Source organism: Trachypithecus francoisi, unplaced genomic scaffold, assembly GCF_009764315.1.
Source record: "Trachypithecus francoisi isolate TF-2019V2 unplaced genomic scaffold, Tfra_2.0 Lachesis_group2, whole genome shotgun sequence".
Classification (NCBI taxonomy): Eukaryota; Metazoa; Chordata; class Mammalia; order Primates; family Cercopithecidae; genus Trachypithecus; species Trachypithecus francoisi.
In genome coordinates, this window is record NW_022681465.1 from 150,049,619 (window position 1) to 150,072,898 (window position 23,280).

At 41.2% G+C, this 23,280-nt stretch overlaps 1 protein-coding gene across 2 annotated transcripts in view; it reads right to left on the bottom strand.

Moving 5' to 3' along the window:
• Positions 1 to 23,280, bottom strand: part of NDFIP1 (Nedd4 family interacting protein 1) — a 62,573-nt gene that overhangs the window by 14,553 nt on the left and 24,740 nt on the right. For both annotated transcript variants that reach the window (XM_033180814.1, XM_033180813.1), the window contains exons 2-7: positions 17,931 to 18,018; positions 17,482 to 17,612; positions 13,696 to 13,783; positions 11,686 to 11,810; positions 8,613 to 8,679; positions 4,068 to 4,173 (exon numbers count right to left, since the gene is read on the bottom strand). In XM_033180814.1, coding sequence (XP_033036705.1) covers positions 4,070 to 4,173; positions 8,613 to 8,679; positions 11,686 to 11,810; positions 13,696 to 13,783; positions 17,482 to 17,612; positions 17,931 to 18,018 — 603 coding nt within the window. In that variant the 3' untranslated portion in view covers positions 4,068 to 4,069. The remainder of the gene's footprint in view (positions 1 to 4,067; positions 4,174 to 8,612; positions 8,680 to 11,685; positions 11,811 to 13,695; positions 13,784 to 17,481; positions 17,613 to 17,930; positions 18,019 to 23,280) is intronic.

Below are 23,280 nucleotides of genomic sequence, written 5' to 3' on the forward strand. Positions count from 1 at the left end.
TTGAGACAGAGTCTTGCTCAGTTGCCCAGGCTGGAGTGTAGTGGCATGATCTTGGCTCAATGCAACCTCCATCTCCTGGGTTCAAGTTATTCTTCTGCCTCAGCCTCCCAAGTAGCTGGGATTAGAGGTGCACACCACCACGCCCAGCTAATTTTTGTATTTTTAGTAGAGATGGGGTTTCATCATGTTGGCCAGGCTGGTCTCAAACTTCTAACCTCAGGTGACCTGCCTACCTTGGCCTCCCAAAGTGCTGGGATTACAGGCGTGAGTCACCATGCCCAGCCCAGTCACATACTTCTTGATGGCCACTGTGCACACCTTTAGCAGTTCCTTCTGGCATTTTGTTACAAAGTAGGAAAACAGATGACAGCTTATTAATACATTTTCCCTCCCTTAAGCTTAAATGGACTCTGACAGGGAGCCTGAGAGCTGCTCCTATGATAGTAGCACATGAGCTCTGATGTTTAGCTTTTGTAACATCTACCTTGGCTGATTAGAAAGAGGTGTTTCGGGATCACTTCAAGATTGGTTTATTTGTACTATATTTTAGGTAGCCTGACTAGAAAAGTCACTATTCTTATACCCCTTTGTAGTAAAATGCCAAATCCTAGTACAATATGGAAAGTATTATTTTTCTGTTATGGTGAAGTTATTTTAAAAATTCTGTATCTGTATCTTTCCGGCAAAGTTATTTTAAAAATTCCCTACATGTGTCCTTCTTCAGCTACCTTTTAAATGGTGACATCTCCATCAAAGAAGTAGAAGTCCATAAAAGAAAATAAAGCTTTTGGGAACACTGACCCCATTTTCTAAAGTTTGTGTTCTCTGATTGGCCATTCCCAGCTTTCTACTTGCATAAACTCTGTATTCTGATCCTTTTGATGACTTCAGGTTGACAATGTCAAGAGAGGCAATTTAACAGAGGAGTCACTAATTTACCAGTGATTTTCCTCAGCAGGAGTTAGCCTAGGTTTTTTTAAACTACATTTTCCCTCTCCCCTACCCCTATCTCCCTAGAAGAATCACTGCACATGACAGTTAGAAATAAGATTAAAGTTATCCTTTACTAATCTGACTGCCTGCTAGGCAAAAACTCAACAACCTTCTGACAAAATTCAGAGCTCACAATCTCTACAACATGATAACCGACAATGCTGCAACAAAGAAATGACTGGCCAGGTATGTAAAAACAGGAAAATGTAACCCAGAGTCAAGAGAAAAAAATCCATCAATACAAATAGACTTATCTATCTTAATGTTGGAATCAGCAGATAATGACTTTTTAAAAACTGTGATAAATATAATAAAGAATCGATAGGGAGGAAAAAAATAAAGCTTTCATACTTCACATGACAGTTTCCTAGTATGTCTTCTAACAAAATTAAACTAAATGTCCCCTGAACTAGAGAAAGAAAGGATTCTACATCTGGATCTGGACATAGTTCTTACCCTTTCAATGGACAAAGGGAACTCAGTTCCATAGGATATTATGGCTTTTCAGGTTCCCTCTGGGGATCCCTGGAAAATTAGTGAAGTCATTAGAATTCTAAAGTCTGCTGTAAGTTCCTCAAACCCTTAATTTAGAGCTCTGAATTCTCTGGGTGTGTCAGGAATGATTTCAAATAAACCAGGGTAACACAGTTAAACAGAAAAGCAAATAAACTCTATTATGCCCTCCAATGGAGTGCATTCATTTACCTGAGTAAGTTTCTGACAACTCTTAATGTATACTCCTGAAGCACCGGCAGGTTCATCACTTCAGTCTCCCTTAGCAGTTCCTACAACATTATTATTACTAAGGACTGCCTATTTCAAATCACAACCCCACATGCATAATTTTAAATTTAGAACATCAAAAAACATTTCAGAAATTTTAGAAAATCCAAACAGTAACAACAACATTTTCAGTAAAGTACCAAACAACACAGGAAAACTGAGACGTTCAGGCTTTCTGTCAACTGGACTGCTATTTCTTATGCTTAGAACCAAGATGAAGAAGGTATGCAATCCCCTAATAAAGATCCAAATTTCCTTCTAACTGAAGGATGAAGAGAATAGGCAGACGTGTGATCTCAGTCCATTTAGAAATTCAGAGCTAACACTAAACTACACCTACAGAATTGATGACTTTTTTTTAAAAGAGAAAGCAATCTCTCCCCTCAGTATATTTTGGGTGTCAATGTATCAGGGGGAAAATATCACGTGATTTCAGCACCCTTCATAAGGAGGACTTATAGCAATCCAATAGTACTAACTTTTGAATCCTTGATAGGTAAAAGTTAAACCTAAGGCTAACTATAAATTCCAATCAGATATATAGATGAAATATGACAATGGTGACTAAATAAAACTGCAAAGAATATCTAATAAGCCTCTTATGTTCTAGACATAAACAAAGACACATCGTAAGCATTAAGGCCCAGGCCAGTGGTGTGAATGTTCATCTACATCCAGACCGTGTAGCTGAATTCAAATTCATGACATGCTACACATTTTTAAACACACAAAGATTCCTGTTTTTTAGTAATGAATACTAGTATATATTTCTTTGAAGAAACTAACTTTAAAAGCAGTTTAAGCCTTCTTTACTTACATACATTTAATTATCCATGTAAAATGCTTATTATCTGACACATGGAAAACTCCATGAATGTTAATTTTAGTTTACTATACTATGCTTGAAAAAATGTTTGTTATATTCAAGATGGTCTCATTATATTATTCTGTTGCCTAAAGTTTTCAATGCTGTTCTATCACTTGGAAATGAACTATGGTAGATGCTTTATTTTCTTGAAACATACCTCCTGAGACCACCACAAATCTTCAAAATTAAGAACCTGATTATTAGCGTATGATTGCCTATATAAACTGTTACTCTGCAAGCACAGAACAAATTCGTGTTCCACGTGGCCTTAGTCTTGCATTGGCCCAGCATGTCACGGACTCTATCAGTTTGATGACGCTACTAAGCGGGCTTGATGCTCAAGGCTATCTCAGAAACTTGTTTCCACCTGCCTTTTCAGCCTTGACCCTCAGTACTCCTTTATGCCCCAAATCAAGCTACTGTCCTTTGAACAAGCTCCATACTTCCCAATTTTTGCTCTTCACTCTGCCTCAGATGATTCTGAAATTCTTCCCCACACTCTCCACTATCATGTAAAGTTTATCTGAATTACTACACCTACTCTTTACAATGCTTTGCCAAAGACCTTCAACTGGACTGGCCACTAGGTGGTGCTCAAGGTTCCACTCTATGATCAACACAGTCCCCAAAAGTCCCAAGGAACAAACAGCCAAGTCCAAGAAAGTCTATTAGAACTTGTTACCAAAGAGAGCTCTCTCTGGTGTACTCTTTCTCAAGATTCTCTACCTCTTCCTTTAGGCAGCCACTGATGTAAGATGGAATGTCAGCCTCTGGGGAAAATCATGTGTGAACCAAAGAGCCTTGCCAGGGCTTAGTCCTCCTGTTCTAGGCAAGGGAAAAGGTCCTTTCTCTTGTTTTCTTGGGTTTGACCTTCCTTACATTAGAGTGGTATCAGAATGTCAACCTGAAGAAAGCCATCAGGAAAGCCTCAATGACAATTTTAAGAGATGGAAGACTTGGTGGGCTTGTCAGCAGTCCAGATAAAAGGAGTTCTTAAAGTATTACACAGTCTCTCCAGGTTCTGGGATTTAGGGGCAGAGACAAGTGATTAGGCCTGAAGGTTTCCTTCTGAATGTCATCCTCTGGAACTGGTACAACAGTAAGCAGTGGATTCAGGATGCTGAATTCAGTCAAGCAGCCAAATATCCTAGCTTTCTGATGACTGCTAAGACCCCTGCCTCTTTCACACTGTCAAAGCACAAAGTAACAATTTCTCCTATGGCAATTTTTCTAATTTGACTTTATCAATAGCTTTTTGTAAAAATCCCTGTTACTAGACAAGAAACTGCTAAATGGCAGGGACTGTGCCTTCCTTACCTTCTCTATATCCCCCTACCACAGATACTTATTCTAAAACTGAACAGAAATCTACAATGTAGCACATGGTTACAGTGGGACTAGAATAAATTTTTTTCTTTAATACCTTTAATAAATAAAGAGAACTCTGGTCCTGGGGAGATTTGAGAAAGTTTCTGGCATCTTCCGAACTTTTGCATAATTGATAAATCCTCTGAGAAACAGGAGAAAGCCTAATTTAAAAAAGAAAAGTCATGAATGAATTTATAATTTCCATGTTAAGTCCCCTCCCCAGAAATCCCTCTCCTGATAGCAATACATTGTTATTTTTCTGCTAAAGGTAATCAAAGCATGAGCAATTTCCTCCAGAATCTGCAAAGGATTTTCATACCAAATTATCCATCCTTCAATAAGAAGGTATAATGCAAGAGTCAATAGTGTCTTTTGCACATTCAGAATCGAATTGGTCTAAAAAGGAAATAAAAGATGCGGCCAAACATTTACATACGAAAGCCTCATTGAGAAACATCAAAATCTACCTACTGAGCTCCAAAAAAAAAAAATGTGACCTTCCTTGTCATGAGCTGTTTTTTCTGTGGACAGTATATAATGTCCACTAGATGTCAGGATCCCCTTATTTATTACAGCAATTCTCATCGTCTCAACTTGAAACTCTAGTTCTCTCTATTTTTTTTTTCCCCAACAGACAGGGTCTTGCTCTGTTGCTGGAGTGCAGTTGTACGATCACAGCTGTGCAAGCTTCAACTCCTGGGCCCAGATGATCCTCCTGCCTCTGCCTCCCAAGTAGCTAGGATAACAGGTTCACACCACCATGCCCAGCGAATTTTTAAATTTTCTGTAGAGATAGGCATCTCGCTATGTTGCCCGGCTGACCTTGAACTCCTAGGCTCAATTGATGCTCCTGTCTCAGCCTCCCAAAGAGTTGGGATTATAGGTGTGAACCACTGTACCCAGTCTATTTCTCTCTTCTTAGTAAGACTCTTTCTTGTGTGATGACACCAGAATCTATAACATTCACAAAACTTTGTACCTCTTAAAACTGACAGCAGAGAGGTGATATGCACCTCCAGCAGAAACTCGGATCCTCTTCTTGGCCTTCTTCTTTCAGAGATGGTCTCTGAGCCCTTAGCACATTTTTTTAAAAAACACTTTTACTGGGATACTCAGTGGCAGAAAACTGTACTTGGACAGTTGAACTGATTTTTAGCAGTAACCAAGAGCTGTCAGCTCTGAGCTTGGGGAACACCATTCTGTTTGCACCCAAAGCAACAAGTGAGTATCGAGCAGGGGTTACCCCTTCAAATACTAAGCTGGGGTATGGTGGTGGGATCTTACTGAACTAGAAGGCACATGACCTATAAGGAGGAGATAGCAACAACTCAGCTTTAGCCAAAGGGTGCCATGGGGAATGTAGGCAAGCTTTGCTTGATATTCTAACTTGTAAGAAAAGTAAAAACATTCAGATGTTTTATGCGAAATAATTTTGATTTTTAAAATGTTGGCAACTAATTAAGAAAAACTTTAAAAGTAACTGTGGAACGAATAAACTATAGGCTAACTATAGCTCAAGAACAGCCAGCTTAGGAGCTCTGCATACAGCTCTGCAAGAGCCATGAAACTGGTTCTCGGCCGGGCGCGGTGGCTCAAGCCTGTAATCCCAGCACTTTGGGAGGCCGAGACGGGCGGATCACAAGGTCAGGAGATCGAGACCATCCTGGCTAACACGATGAAACCCCGTCTCTACTGAAAAGTACAAAAAACTAGCCGGGCGAGGTGGCGGGCGCCTGTAGTCCCAGCTACTCGGGAGGCTGAGGCAGGAGAATGGTGTGAACCCAGGAGGCGGAGCTTGCAGTGAGCTGAGATCTGGCCAGTGCACTCCAGCTTGGGTGACAGAGCGAGACTCTGTCTCAAAAGAAACTGGTTCTCTTCAAAAGGGAAGTTCCCAAAATGACCCAAATATTGGGTATAAATGCTCATAAGTGTATCCAAACTCTTATTACTATATATATGTATTTTGAGATGGAATCTTGCTCTGTCGCCCAGGCTGGAGTGCAGTGGCACAATCTCAGCTCACTGCAACCTCCATCTCTCAGGTTCAAGCCATTCTCCTCCCGAGTAGCTGGGATCACAGGCATGAGCAACTGCACCCATTTAATTTTTGTAGTTTTAGTAGAGACGGGGTTTCACCATGGTGGCCATGCTGGTCTCGAACTCCTGACCTCAAGTGATCTGCCTGCCTCAGCCTCCCAAAGTGCTGGGATTACAGGCATGAGCCACCATGCCCGGCCAAACTCTTATTTTTCGCATACAAGCAAATGGTACATAGCAAGAATGATCAATGATAAAGTATTATAAAACCACCTCCCATGAAACTTTAATATAGAAAGAGAATCAATCCATTAAATTTCCTTAAATCATTTATGTCATAAGCAATCAATCTGAACATATGCTTAAGGGCTCTTCTTTGGTCCATTCAGGATTTGACTTGGGGAAATGGGTGGTCAGCCTTTCTCTTAAAGGTATAGTTTAGAAAATAGGCAACCCAAGGAACTATTTCTTCTAAATTATTCTCCTGTTGGTCATTTTTATTATTAAAGTTCTCAATAATCAAGAGAGGAAAAAAAATTACTATTTCTCTTTCCTTAGAATTCTAATGACCAATCATAGAGTAGATCATGCTGTTGAGGAGGTGGTAGATAGTGTGATGAATGATTTATATTTTCTAAGTAAAATATAGGGTCAGCAATGCAAGGCTCTGTTAGTCTTGGCAAAACAGGTCCTAAAGTGTTTTGTTTTTAGAGACACACTGTCTTGCTGTCACCCAAGCTGAAGTGCAGTGGTGCCATCATAGTTCATTGCAGGCTCCAACTCCTGGGTTCAAGGGGTCCTCCTGCTTCGTCTCCCGAGTAGCTAGGACTACAGGCACAAACCACCATGCTTGGCTAATTTTAAAAAATTTTTTGTAGAGATGAGGTCTTGCTATGTTGCCCAGGCTGGTCTTGAAATCCTGGCCTCAAGGTGAAATCCTCCTGACTCAGCCTCCCAAAATGCTGGGATTACAGGTGTGAGCCACCATGCCTGGCCCAGGTCCTCAATTTATTAAGCACCTGTCAGGCGTGGGTGTCAGGATGTGCTAGCCAGACCCATTAGCAGCACCACCAAGAATCTTAATTAAGGAGGCAACAAGAAGCAAAACAGGAGATAGAAGAAACTGATGTCACAGAAACACAGTGAGGCAATCACATCGTCTTTAACAGCCACAAGATGGCCCTGTTATTCTTTTGTAGAAATGACAGAAGTGATGGTGGTCTCTCTTACTGTATCATATATATTTTCTTTACAAATAATCAAGAAGCCAACATTGAAATACAATGTTGATCTCTTTGTTTTAATGTCTAGGAAAAAAATATTTAAAAATAAATGTTAGGCCGGGCGCGGTGGCTCAAGCCTGTAATCCCAGCACTTTGGGAGGCTGAGACGGGCGGATCACGAGGTCAGGAGATCGAGACCATCCTGGCTAACATGGTGAAACCCCATCTCTACTAAAAATACAAAAAACTAGCCGGGCGAGGTGGCGGGCGCCTGTAGTCCCAGCTACTCCGGAGGCTGAGGCAGGAGAATGGCGTAAAACCCGGGAGGCGGAGCTTGCAGTGAGCTGAGATCCGGCCACTGCACTCCAGCCCGGGTGAAAGAGCAAGACTCCGTCTCAAAAAAAAAAAAAAAAAAAATGTTTAGAGTAAAAAAAGTAATCCAAAGACCAGAAACCTGAAATACCCGGTATATATATTTTAAAAAAAAAATTCCATTAAAAAAAAAAATTCCAGCCGGACATAGTGGCTCACACCTGCAACCCCAGCACTTTGGGAGGCTGAGGCGGGTGGATCACCTGAGGTCAGAAGTTCGAGACCAGCCTGGCCAACCTGGCGAAACACCGTCTCTACTAAAAATACAAAAAATTAGCTAGGTGTGGTTGCGGACACCTATCATCTCAGCTACTTGGGAGGCTGGGGAAGGAAAATTGCTTGAACCCGGGAGGTGGAGATTGCAGTGAGCCAAAATCGCGCCATTACACTCCAGCCTGTGCGACAGAGCAAGACTCTGTCAAAAAAAAAAAAGAGTCCTCTTGCCTATTGTAAAATAATTCTTATTCCCACCAATGGTAAACTATTCTGGAAATCCAATGGTGGTTCTTTCAGAAGTTATGTCTAGTGAGGTTATACATTTTCTGTTTTCTACTGATAGACCCACCAAAGATGGGCCACCTGCACTTACAAGTTAGTTCAACTGGCTGCAGTAAGCCTATAAGCAATTCTGGTTTGAGTTTGTGAATGCTGTGTGGCAATAGCTCACAAGGGGAAAAAACTGACAGACTACAGAGTCATCAGTATACCCCACTGATCACATGGAGGAGAAGAATGTATGTATAGGTTAGGAAAAACCTACAACCACAAAGAAACTGTTTATTACTCTGCACATTACTCTGATGGTAACGAAAGACTATTCTTTAAGAAAGCAACATTTAAAAAATGTTTATTAACAATTATTAATATATTACCATACAGTAATCAAGATGAACATTCACTAAAAGTAATTTTACTTATAAAATTTAATGTAATGTTTTCTTGCCTTTTCTTACATTAAAAACACTTACCTAAAACCAGGAACACCCACCAGAGCCAGTACTGACCATCAAAATATCCAGGGAAATAGGTGGAAAACTAAAAAATAAGGCAAAACACTTTATAGCAGCTTAACAGACACAATTTCTCATTTTTATTTAAGGGTACACAAAATCACAAAATGCAAGACTGATTCTTTTTTTTTTTTTTTTTTTTTGAGACAGAATTTCCCTCTTGTTGCCCAGGCTGGAGTGCAATGGCGCGATCTCGGCTCACTGCAACCTCTGCCTCCCGGGTTCAAGTGATTCTCCTGTCTTAGCCTCCTGAGTAGCTGGGATTACAGGTATGCACCACCACGCCTAGCTAATTTTTTATTTTTAGTAGAGATGGGGTTTCCCCATGTTGGTGAGGCTGGTCTCAAACTCCCTACCTCAGGTGATCCACCCACCTTGGCCTCCCAAAGTGCTGGGATTACAGGCATGAGCTACTGTGCCCAGCAAGACTTATTTATTCTACCAATGCCATTGCTTAGCCTTTAGAGTAATTTTAAAATATAAGTGAAAGTATTTTACATATTACTGGCTTGAAATGGTTACAATAAATGCAAATCTATTTCCTTTCAGAGAAAAGCAATTGTTAAATATGGATAGCTTTTAGCTTTATGAACTCCTTATTTTGAAAGTATACAAAAATTTGTTTTTTAGAAAACATTTTTTCCCCACATATTTGCTCTTCTAGAAATGTGTTTCAATAATGATCGTTTTACTTTGCTCATTCAGTGCCAAAAGCAATTATTATTATTATTATTATTAAGAGACAGGATCTCACTATGTTGTCCAGGCCGGATTTGAACTCCTGAGCTCAAGCAATCCTCCCACCTCAGCCTCCTGAGTAGCTGATATCATTGCCTTCTTTCTAATGAGGCCTGATTTTGTTCCTATTCCTCCAGCCTTGTCTTGACTTTGGAAGCTTTATCATGTATACCAGGGTAATCCCCTTCCCTTGCTGGCAACTGACTGGTTTAGGAATGGGCACAGGATGCCATTCTGACCAATGGAAGTTGAGGGCTTCTGAGAAGCTTTCCTGGCTCTTAGAGAAAAAACAGTTCTTTCTAAAGGGGTAGAAAAAAAATTTTTTTAATAGTTCTTTTTCTTCTCTTGAGCACTGCTGTGTTTCAATGTAATACTGATACATGAAACTGCCATCTTTTAACCCTGAGGGCAGGGGGGATCTGTGCCAATATGCTGATAGGTCAGCTGACCTTGATGATGTCCAATAGCCACTGACTTAACTAACCTCCTTGTCAGGGACTTGTTTTCAGGGGAAATAAACTTTCCCCATTTAAAATAACAATTAGGCCGGGCGCGGTGGCTCAAGCCTGTAATCCCAGCACTTTGGGAGGCCGAGACGGGCGGATCACGAGGTCAGGAAATCGAGACCATCCTGGCTAATACGGTGAAACCCTGTCTCTACTTAAAAATACAAAAAACTAGCCGGGCGACGAGGCGGGCGCCTGTAGTCCCAGCTACTCGGGAGGCTGAGGCAGGAGAATGGCGTAAACCCGGGAGGCGGAGCTTGCAGTGAGCTGAGATCCGGCCACTGCACTCCAGCCTGGGTGGCAGAGCAAGACTCCGTCTCAAAAAAAAAAAAAAAAAAAAAAAACAATTAAAAATTTTTTTCTAAGCCATTTTGAGCTAGGTTTTTGTTACTCACAGTCAAAAGCATCCTAACTGATACAAGTTAATTCACTTGTTTTTTTTTTGAGACGGAGTCTCACTCTGTCGCCCAGACTGAGTGCAGTGGCGCGATCCCGGCTTACTGCAAGCTCCCCATCCTGGGTTCACGCCATTCTCCTTCCTCAGCCTCACGAGCACCTGGGACTACAGGGCCCCGCCACCACGTCCCGCTATTTTTTTTGTATTTTTTTAGTAGAGACGGGGTTTCACCGTGTTAGCCAGGATGGTCTTGATCTCCTGACCTTGTGATCTGTCCGCCTCAGCCTCCCAAAGTGCTGGGATTACAGGCGTGAGCCACCGTGCTCGGCCCATTTAATTCACTTTTTAAATGCAGTTGAAAATTTAGCTTGAAAAAAAAAAAAGACTGGAATTAATTTTATTTCTCTTTTCCTTGGAGGCTTTGGTGTCCAAGAGTTTAATGTAGTTTGAAAATTAAAATATAGCATTTTATTTGTTAATAAAGTAACAATTAAGATTTAGGGAAGGAATGAAAACCTCTTTAGGGCTTGAGTTCTTAACCTAAAGTCCATTATTATAGATGAGTACATATTAGCTATGTGGGGGAAAAGCTTATAACTTTCATCAGATTCTCAAAGGAGTCTGGAACCCTAAAAACGTTAACAAATGTTTTGTAATAAATAAGGTGGCACTACTTAGAAAAACTACAGTGGTCAAGCAACACCCATTAGTTAAGAATGCCAATTTATGATGGATAAGTTGTTTTTTGTTTATAAGGTTGATGATAGCAATAAACATATCTGAAATCAGAGGATACTTTAAAAGCCTAGATCTTTTACAACTTTAAATTACTTCATGCAAATTTAACTAACTGGTAACTCTTAAGTCACTAAAGACATACATCTCTATAATTTACTTCAGAGGTAGGCTCCTAATGAAGCAATACTTGTTAAACAGTTTTGGCTCCCCAAACATTTTGGCATAAGCAATCCTGGAGGGGAGAGGGGAAGAGAAGGAGAAAAGAAAAGAAGGAAGAAGAGCGCTAGATTAAAACTGTAACAGAAATGAGAGGAATGGCTGCTTTTGATGAGACATCAAAGGGGTAAATATCCTTCCTTTTATTATAAAAACAACTAATTTCAGAACATATACATTATCATATTATAAACATTAAAAACAAAGAAAGCAGATGGTGAACAATATTAATGATAGACCAGTATTTAATAGATTTGACAACAAAACTTGTGTGCATGAACCATTTGCAAATGATTTTGGTTCGGCTTACAGACAAACCAAAAATCATTTAACACATTGAAATAACTTTTAAAAAAGCAAATGAAAAATCAAATATTCAAAAATATTCTAATTATTGTCCCTCTGTAGAGCCCATCTTTTCTGTTGTACAACTTACCCTGACAATCAGGATCCATTTAATTAGAGAGAGACCAAATCCTGAAATGGCCCCATACCTTCCTGCAGCTGAAGTGGTCAGGCAAAAAGACAGGAAAAACCCAATCCAGTTAAAGAGGAATGCCACTGCAAAAGCAGAGGAGGGGAAAGATGTGAGACATGTCCTGTTACCCAAGAACAAGAGTGCCTTACACCTGCCATTTAAATGACTTTCCAAAGGATAAAAGCCTGTCCTCTACAACCCTCACCATACCTCCTCTAAAACAACCATTCTTCTGTCTTTCCCCAAAAAGCAAACAAGAAAAATTCCTCCCTATCAGGTTTTACACAATTATGTCTACTGTTAGTTACTTTCAAAAACGCCTTAACAGGCTGAGCACAGTAGCTCACACCTGTAATCCTAGCACTTTGGGAGGCCAATCTGGGAGGATCCCCTGAGCCCAGCAGTTTGAGACCAGCCTGAGCACCACAGTGAGACCCATCTCTACAAAAACTGAAAGAAAAAAAAAAAAATAGCTGGGCACAGTGGTGCACACCTGCAGTCCCAGCTACTTGGGAGGCTGAGGTGGGGGGAGCACTTGAGCCCAGGAGGTCAAGGGTACAGTGAGAAGTGACCACACCACTGCACTCCAAATTCAGCCTGGGCAACAGAGCAAGACCTTGTCTCAAAAGGAAAAAAAACAAAAAACAAAAAACAGCAAAAAACAAAAAGCAAACCTTAACAACAGTCTCCAAACTATATACTTACAACCTCTGCTTTTTTTTTTTTTGAGCCCGAGTCTCACTCTGTCACCCAAGTTGGAGTGCAGTAGTACGATCCTGGCTCACTGCAACCTCTGCCTCCCAGGTTCAAGCAATTCTCCTGCCTCAGCCTCCTGAGTGGCTGGGACTATAGGCGTGCACAGCCATGCCCGGCTAATTTTTGTTTTTAGTAGAGACGGGGTTTCTCCGTGTTGGCCAGGCTGGTCTTGAACTCCTAGCCTCAGGTGATCCACCCACCTCAGCCTTCCAAAGTGCTGGGATTACAGGCATGAGCCACTGGGCCCTGGCTTTGACCTCTGCTTTTTTTTTTTTGAGACGAAGTCTCGCTCTTGTCACCCAGGCTGGAGTGCAATGGCACGATCTCAGCTCACTGCAACCTCCGCCTCCTGGATTCAACTGACTCTCCTGCCTCAGCCTCCTGAGTAGCTGGGATTACAGATGCCTGCCACCACACCCAGCTAATTTTTGTATTTTTAGTAGAGATGGGGTTTCACCATGGTGGCCAGTCTGGTCTCAAATTCCTGACATCAGGTGATCCGCCCACCTCAGCCTCCCAAAGTGCTGGGATTATAGGCGTGAACCCCCATGCCCAGCCTGACCTCTGCTTTTTACTGTGTGTGTTATATATATAGTCCAGTAAATAAAATAAATGCATTCAACATTAAATAAGTGCCTCCAAATAATCTGATTCAAGTCACTCGTCCTCCTGTTCTCTGAATTTTGACAACTTATATAACATCACCTCTAAAAGCATTGCATTTTCTTATCTTTCTAATACAACAAATAAAGGAAATGGTTGCTCACTTATATGTGAGGCAGACAAAAAGATAAATGCAAAATAACATGAAGGGAGAAAAATCAGGCTGACTTTGATCTGTCAGAAAAAAGAAGCTTTCAGAGCAAAATTCATCAAAGGCATTTAATTCCTATTCTACAGATTAAGGATGAGTAGAAGCAATGCAAAACGGCCCCGTAGACCTGGAAGATGAGGCTTAGCTCATGTAAAAATGCAGCATCCTCATAACTGCTTTAATTATATTTTCCACAGATATTCATGAAAACAGAAGGCAAAGAGAAGGGATATTAAAACAAAGGTATATTAAGCTTTGAACATTCCAGTAAAAGGCACCAAATAAATATAATGTATTAATACATTAGCTCAACTAGTTATTTTAATTCAGTCAGATTCACCCATAATCCAAAGCACTCTGGTTTGGAGGGGGTGGTTCTGCTATGCATACATACTTACTGAAAAAAGTTAACATGAAAATCCCATCATTTCCTATCCTCAGCTGGTCAGCATCATCAAAATCATCCCGACTCACAAAATCCTCATCCTAAATGAAAAGAAAAAGAATTATTTCTAGGCAAAGGGAAGATATAAAGAAAAATGAAGGAGTAAATTTGAGTAGCAAGGAAAAAAGTTATTGCTTTGGCTCAGTTCAAAATTATGAGCATTAAAGGCTCAATGAGTGTTTAAAATTCCATTTTGCATTATTCATATATAATTAGAAAAGAAGCAAATCTTTTTTCTATCCCCAGTGTTCAAAATGAAATTTTCATCTGATAATCCAAGTTCTTTAACAATACACTTCAAACATTTAGAAGTTCACAAAGAACTATTTACTCTTCCTTTAAAAAAATATACCTCAAGAAAAGACAAAAGACAAAATTTACTTACATATTTGGTTTAAATTCTAGAATATCGGTAATCAAGGACCTGTTTAGGACCTAAAATATTAGTAATCCAGGGACTATTAAAGAGATAAAATCAGCCAAGTGCGGTGGTGGTTCACGCCTGTGATCCCAGCACTTTGGGAGGCGGAGGCGGACGGATCATGAGGTCAGGAGATCGAAACCATCCTGGCTAACATGGTGAAACCCCGTCTCTACTAAAAATACAAAAAAATTAGCCGGGAGTGGTGGCAGGCACCTGCAGTCCCAGCTACTCAGGAGGCTGAGGCAGGAGAATGGCATGAACTGGGAGGCGCAACTTGCAGTGAGCCGATATCATACCACTGCACTCCAATCCAGCCTGGGCGACAGAGTGAGACTCCATCTCAAAAAATAAAAAAAATTTTTTAAATTAAAAAAATAAATGCTTTACGAGGCTGATAAAGGGGAAAAAAGAATAATACGATCACACATGAATAGTCCACAGAACTGCCCACTGCTCAACTCCATAAGCATGTATTCGTATTGGCATACAGATCTAAAACAATCTCACTTCTAACCTTATCAGCAGATAAGACCTCTTTCATCCTAACTTGATAACATAATATTGCAGATCTAGAAATAACATGATCCTGAACAATACCAACACATGTGGGCTATCTTTTTAACCGATGTAGATGTGTTGAGATATTTAAAAATAATTGAATATATACTTAAAAGTGATAGATCTGTACACAGTTCAATGAGGGCTCCTCAAATGAAAAACATTTTAGGGAATATCAAAACTTGTTGTACACAGAAAAGAGTCTCGAAGACCCAAATTGTTAACAGTGGTTTCCCTGGGGAGTGGGAACTAGAGAAAGGGAGGTCGTTGGCAATGGCAACTTCCTTTTCTAACTTAACATACTTCCTCTATTGTTTGAAATTTCTATTAAAATGAATTGTTTTATAATTAATTTTTTTTTTTTTTTTTTTTTGAGGCGGAGTCTCGCTCTGTTGCCCGGACTGGAGTGCAGTGGCCGGATCTCAGCTCACTGCAAGCTCCGCCTCCCGGGTTCACGCCATTCTCCTGCCTCAGCCTCCCGAGTAGCTGGGACTACAGGCGCCCGCCATCTCGCCCGGCTAGTTTTTGTATTTTTAGTAGAGACGGGGTTTCACCGTGTTAGCCAGGATGGTCTCGATCTCCTGACCTCGTGATCCTCCCGTCTCGGCCTCCCAAAGTGCTGGGATTACAGGCTTGAGCCACCGCGCCCGGCCTATAATTAATTTTTTAAAACATTAAATATCTAGTATTCTTACTTCATATTAGCAGAATAAGGTTTTGCCAAAATTAAAAGCTAATTCTGTTTTTTGCATAACTACTCAAAGATATACTCCAAAAAACACATGGAAGTAACATCTAATAATATTACAAATGCCTTCTTCCTATCCTCTTGGTATCTCTTCTACCATGATTCCTCCTAGAAATTGTTGCCAAGTTAATGTTTCCAGAACACCACACAAGTCCTCTCATACCCCTGCTCAAAAACTGTGAAGGATTCTCTAAAAGCTGCATATAGAAGTTTAAATACTCCCGTCTAACATTCCAAGGATTCTATAAACAACAGTTCTAGTCACAACTTTGTATCTCCCTTCACAAACTCTGTGCTCATACAAAGCCAATTACTATATACACAGAACTGCCCTCACCTGGCTGGATTTACACCTGCTTTCTGTGCTTTTTCCCTCTGGAATGTTCTTACCCATCAAAACTCCGGGCCCACATCAAATCACATCTTCCCCTATGATCACCCAGTGAAGTTTCAGTTCGTGATGCCCACTGCTCTTAAGTGTCTTAGTTATCAGTATTTGTGGGCCCTTTACCCTAGTTGGATTTTAGGCTTTTGAGTAACAATGAGGAACAGTGCCTTATACAAAGCTTTTTACCTATCCACTGTAAAATATACTGCATCTTAGATTTAAAAGTGCTTTATACATGTCTGCGGAATACTAGAGCCCTTTAAGAAGCTCCTAAATATGTACCTGTATCAAATGAGAGTATTCTGAAGAGTTCTGTGATTTATCAGACTAATTTCCATACTGATCTATTTACCATATATTGCAACAGGTCTGCAGAGTACAGTGAAACAAACAAGGACTTTGGATTCTAGAATATCTGGGTTTGGCTTTCACTTCTGCCACTTATCAGTCGTATGACTTTGGGAAAATTACTTTATCTCTCTGGACCTAAATTTTCACATCTGTAAAATGGAGATAATATAATCTCTACCTTTCAAGGTTACTATGAAGACTGGAAACAATATACAAAATACATAAAAGCATCAAGCACAGTACCAAGTATGTTGTTTGCTTCCAATATACGGCAGTTACATTATGATTGTCTTGCCCTTAGACACTAGGGTTCTTAGTTTCTCCCTGGCACCTATAAGAACTGAATGCACATCATCACCATTTAGGATCATCCTAGACTGCGCTCATAAACTATTTCTGCCAAGCAATGATTTTAGGAGCTCCGCTCCTCACAGTAGGTGTGATCTGTAAACAGTCTACTATCTTCAAGCCAAGAGGGGAACTTCTGGGCCTATGCCATCACACTGCCTAGACTAGGTTTCTGTTCTTGCTCATCACTCACTCCAGTTTCTTGCTAGAATAGAGCCTAGAGGCTTGATGGTCCCCACATTTCTGGGGACTTACCCTGCTTCCATTCTCCCAACATCTGATCCAATGCCCTACCTGCATCAACCTCAATCTGGATGAATATTTACAAGATGACAAATACAGCACTTACGTATCTGACATCAAGAACCAAGAGTGCCCAATAATCTCCACTGGTTTATATGGCATCCCAATCTCCACCTCCATGAATCTACGTCAAGCTAGATGGAATCTGAACTCACTATGTCCCCACAAATGACATGATCTGGACTGCTGTAAGAATGGAGTTCATCTAAATCAATGTGAAGATCTCTTTTATGAGTTTAATACTATAAATTTGCACATATTTATTATCTTCCTAGACCTCCCTAGCAACTATCCACCCAACAGCAAAATATTAAGTGTACAGAATCAAGGAAACGTTACTGTGCTCCGGCTTCAAGATACTTCAGCCATCCCAGGAGACTTGAAAAAGCAGTGGTAATAGGAGAGATAAAGGAAAAATGAGCAGGTTTGACTAGTAATTTGCCTTGTCATTTTTAGGAAGAGATGCGTTTATTATCCCAAAAGCAAATATACCCGATTTTTAAAATTAGCTCTACTTTCACTAATCAATACAATCATAAGTAATGAATCAAAATTGGACAATGAAAATAACTTAATTCCCATAGAGCAGCCATCAAGTAACATGGCAAATTATACTCACTCTCCCAGGAACCAAAGGGATAGTAGCTTCAGCCTTGGTCCGCTCCGCTTCATCATAACTGGGCAGTGTTGTAGCTACATTGTAAGATGGGGGCTTTGGAAACCCAGACTCATCCTTGTAGTCAAAATATGCTGCAGAATTTTAACAGTCACAATTTTTTGATGATTAGCTGAATTGAAATAAAAGGAGTTCCACTAACACTAGCAGACAAAACCCAGCCATTCCCTTAAGAGTATATATATAACAACTGAACCAAAAGACATTTCTAGATGAACGTCCAAGAGACTGGGGGTGATTTTTAAATGTATCCACTTCTCAATTATTTAAAATCCAGACTCACTTTGTAACCTTTCTTCCGACTGCTTCTGAAACTTTTTTTTTTTTAAACTGTAATGTCAAAGCGCAGAGTGTTTTTAAGGATTCCGTAATCACCTTGCCCCGTTACCTACCTGCGCTCTCTGTAGAAATGCTGCTGTAAGGTGGAGGAGCATCACCGGCAGCCTGTTCAGGTTCTCCAGACTCTTCTTCATTCTGTAACTAAATAAAAATTTCATATTTTAATGCAAGCATAAAGCCAATTAGAAAGGTAAGAACCCAAAAACTGAAATAAATAGCCTTTCTAGAAAGCTATTTAGCAACGTATTTTGAAAGCCTTGATACACAAATCCTTTAAGAATTCTACTCCCCGGAAGTTATTCTATGAAAATATTCAAAGAGGCAAAAAGTGTACATATAAGTGTTGTGTCAGCAAAAATTAGAAACAACCTAAATTCCAATCATAGGAGACAAATAAATTATAGTACATCTCACAAAGAACTACTAAACGGCTATTAAAAATTAAATTTCGCCATCCTGGCCAACATGGCAAAACCCCATCTCTACTAAAAATACAAAAATTAGCCAGGTATGGTGGCACACTCCTGTAGTCCCAGCTGCTCAGGAGGCGGAGGCACAAGAATCATTTTAACCTGGGAGGCAGACGTTGCAGTGAGCTGAGATGGTGCCACTACACTCCAGCCTGGGCAACAGAGCGAAACTCTGTGTCAAAAAAATATACATTAAATTTCAGCCAGGCATGGTTGGCTCACACCTGTAATCCTAGCACTCTGGGATGCCTACGCAGGTGGGATCGCTTGAGATTAGGGGAGCTTAGGAGTTCAAGACTAGCCTGGGCAACATGGCAAAACCCTGTTTCTAAAAAAATACAAAAATTACCTGGGAGTGGTGGCATGCACCTGTGGTCCTAGCTACTCAGGAGGCTGAGGCAGCAGGACGGCTCGAGCCCAGAAGGTCATGGCTGCAGTGAGCTGAGATTGTGCCACTGCCCTCCAGCCTGGGTAACAGAGTAAGATCATGTCTTTTTTTTTTTTTTTTTGAGATGGAGTCTCGCTCTGTGGCCCAGGCTGGAGTGCAGTGGCCAGATCTCAGTTCACTGCAAGCTCCACCTCCCGGGTTTAGGCCATTCTCCTGCCTCAGCCTCCCGAGTAGCTGGGACTACAGGCGCCCGCCACCTCGCCCGGCTAGTTTTTTGTATATTTTAGTAGAGACAGGGTTTCACCATGTTAGCCAGGATGGTCTTGATCTCCTGACCTCGTGATCCGCCCGTCTCGGCCTCCCAAAGTGCTGGGATTACGGGCTTGGGCCACCGTGCCCGGCGACCATGTCTTTAAAAAAAAAAAATTTAGGGCCGGGTGTGGTGGCTCAAGCCTGTAATCCCAGCACTTTGGGAGGCTGAGACGGGCGGATCACGAGGTCAGGAGTTCGAGACCATCCTGGCTAACACGGTGAAACCCCGTCTCTACTAAAAAATACAAAAAACTAGCCGGGCGAGGTGGCGGGCGCCTGTAGTCCCAGCTACTCGGGAGGCTGAGGCAGGAGAATGGCGTGAACCCGGGAGGCGGAGCTTGCAGTGATCTGAGATCCGGCCACTGCACTCCACCCTGGGCGACAGAGCAAGACTCCGTCTCAAAAAAAAAAAAAAAAAATTTAATTTCATTACTCAAATAGGTATTTATGGTGTACTATTATAACATGAAAATAGCTAAATTTGCCAAACAATATGCATCATATATTCCTTTTTAAAAAGGCAGACATATAATGGAAAAGAGGCCTAGAATGAGACATTTACAGTTCAACACTGTTATTTCTAGGTAATAGGAGTACAGGGGAATTTTTCCTTTTTGTTGTGTATCTGCATGTTCAAATTTTTTGTAGTGAATATTTATCACTTGTATACTTTTTTTTGGAGAGACAGGATCTCGTTCTTGCTGCCCAGGCAGGAGTGCGGTGGCACAATTATACCCTGGCTTTTTTTAAATTTATTTTTTGTAGAGATGGGGTCTCCCTGTGTTGCCCAGGCTGGTTACCAACTCCTGGCCTCAAGCGACGTATACTTTTTTAAAGTTAGAAATATAATCTGTTAAGACAAAAGACAAATCACAGACAAACCATGTTACCATTATATTTAGCATGCACACCAAATTAAATCTTAAATAATTGAGACATTTATGAAAACATAAAATTCTCCCTAATTCTACATATATCTGTCAATCGATATCCCTTTTCCCTATCTCAGCAACTTTTCTGCCAGTCAAGTCTTCATTTTATTTATTTATTTTTTATTTTTTTGAGACGGAGTCTCGCTCTCTCGCTCAGGCTGGAGTGCAGTGGCGCGATCTTGGCTCACTGCAAGCTCCGCCTCGCGGGTTCATGCCATTCTCCTGCCTCAGCCTCCCCAGTAGCTGGGACTACAGGCGCCCGCCACCACGCCTGGCTAATTTTTTTCGTATTTTTTAGTAGAGACAGGGTTTCACCGAGTTAGCCAGGATGGTCTCGATCTCCTGACCTTGTGATCCGCCTGCCCCAGCCCCCCAAAGTGCTGGGATTACAGGAGTTAGCCACCGCGCCCGGCCTTCTTCAATTTTTTTTTTTTTTTTTTGAGACGGAGTCTCGCTCTGTCGCCCGCGCTGGAGTGCAGTGGCCGGATCTCAGCTCACTGCAAGCTCCACCTCCCGGGTTTACGCCATTCTCCTACCTCAGCCTCCCGAGTAGCTGGGACTACAGGCGCCCACCACCTCGCCCGGCTAGTTTTTTGTATTTTTTAGTAGAGACGGGGTTTCACCGTGTTAGCCAGGATGGTCTCGATCTCCTGACCTCGCGATCCGCCCGTCTCGGCCTCCCAAAGTGCTGGGATTACAGGCTTGAGCCACCGCGCCCGGCCAATTTTTTAAAATAACTCACACCGAAAGTGTCTGCTGTTGCTAGTCTGTATAGCCTATACAAGTCATCTTCATAGAATAAAGACATTTCACTTGGTTTTTCGAGTCCAGTGTGACAATGAACTATATTAATTTAAAAGATGAGCTGACTGGGACTAGGAGTCAATGTGGAAATTAATAACAGAATATTCAGTGATATAACTGATGTAGGGGTCTAGTCCTGGCTTCAGTATCATCAGGATATATAGAGCCAACTGACATACTTGTAAAATACATACCACCTGTAAACCATACTGCTACAAAGAACTCTATCTTGAATTGAGACAGAAAAACAGAAAGGCTGAGGTGTACTAACATGAAGTAGGGCTCCATAATTCATTAATTTTTTTTTTTTTTTTTTTTGAGATGGAGTTTCACTTTTGTTCCCAGGCTGGAGAGCAATGGCAGGATCTCGGCTCACTGAAACCTCCACCTCCCAGGTTCAAGTGATTCTGTTGCCTCAGCCTCCGAGTAGCTGAGACTACAGGTGTGTGCCACCAGGCCTGACTAATTTTTGTATTTTTAGTATGTTCGCCAGGCTGGTCTCAAACTCCCAACCTCAGGTGATCTGCCTGCCTTGGCCTGCCAAAGTGCTGGAATTACAGGTGTGAGCCATTGTGCCGGCCATAATCCATTAAATTTTTTTTTTTTTTTTTTTTTTTTGAGGCGGAGTCTCGCTCTGTCGCCCAGGCTGGAGTGCAGTGGCGCAATCTCGGCTCACTGCAAGCTCCGCCTCCCGGGTTCACGCCATTCTCCTGCCTCAGCCTCCCAAGTAGTTGGGACTACAGGCGCCCGCCACCTCGCCCGGCTAGTTTTTTGTATTTTTAGTAGAGACGGGGTTTCACCATGTTAGCCAGGATGGTCTCGATCTCCTGACCTCGTGATCCGCCCGTCTCGGCCTCCCAAAGTGCTGGGATTACAGGCTTGAGCCACCGCGCCCGGCCGCAATCCATTAAATTTTAAGTGATCATCTCAATCTCAAATACTTTTCAAAAACAGATGTCAATAAATTTTCCTGACTAATACTACAAAAGCTTCAATCTCAAATGAATTCCTGTGTCAAATTCTCATCAGCATCTACTATCTGGGTACATTTTTTCGAATCCTAGTAATCTAATGTACTAGTAATCCTAGTAATCTTAAGGTACTTCCAAAATAACTGTAATTGTAACCTAAGATAATTTTTCCTTTTAAACAAATACATGTGGTCAAAATAGCTGCAGTAAAGCCAAATGCTCCTGGGACACTGAACTAGTGAATTATTTAAAGAGAGTTCTTGGGACCACAGTTCACCTAAAATACTGGTTTTAACATTATTTGAAGCTCTTGGCAAGGTATTCTTAGCCTCCTCACACCTAACCACTCTTGTGCTGTGGGAAGGTCACCAAAAGAAGCAGAAGAGTCAGCAGCAAGAACAGAGGCAAATACGGAGTTTTCGAAAATGTTCTCTTAATATACTGTAGCCAGTAATGAACTTCATTTAAATCTAGCTTGGTTTATATCTAACCCGTTTTATATTTCCTGAGCTTGGTGTCAAAGTAATCACATTACCTCTGCATAATTTAGGTCTCAGAAAGGAAGCATGACAATTCTAAGAAATACAGAAATCCAAAGAACAAAGAGGTTAAGAGGTCTTCTACGACAATATATATAAGATAGGCTGCCTGTCTCCTGGCAACTTGGAAACGTTAAATTCGATCATCCCCCACCCAGTAAAAGATGACAGTGCAAATAAATTCCAGCCTTCTTAGAAACGCCAATTTTCACTTTGATAAGGAAAAAAGAAACACTTCTATGTGAAGAGTTTGCTCTATTAAAATTCACTACTTTAGAATAGTGTACTTTTTTCAATTAAAAAAAAGAAAAGAAAAACAATTTAAAACACCATTATGACTATGGTATAATCCCAAGACCTCACTATACAGGCTTCCCACTCTGGCTTATTTCTATAATGCTGGTGTTAAGATTAGGCTCCATCAAGAAAGCTGTTTAAAACAAAACACTGCAAGGTAGGGGGATTGGGGGGAGAGAAAATCACCTTCAAAAAGAGGTATTTAGTGACTGCCATCTGCATGAATAATAACTTACTGAACAATGGAATTCTTAAATATACATCTTTTTACACTTCGGGGGCAACAAGTCAGGCATTCAACATATTTTTACACTTCGGTGGCAACAAGTCAGGCATTCACTAACAAGTGGAGGAACATGTGCTCTAGAACTAGAGTGTACTATAAAATCAATTACTTGGTTCCAAAACTTATTTTTAAGATTCCCCTTTTCTGTCCCTGGGAACCCTTCTGTGCAGCCTCCCTGCCATGTCCCTGGATCTCAGGGATCTTCGGGCTCTTTCCTGACACTTTCTGAAAGAATACGTGGCATTGTCACTTTGGGGTTAGAGTTGGAAAGATGCTCAGTCTCTTCTATCAACTGGGTCAGTGGAAGCCTGAGTCCAGTTTAACTGTCACAGAATCTGAGTTGTAGGGGATACTCAGAGAGACAGATCTGGGAACTTCTGCTCTCAGTACACAGAGATGTTGGG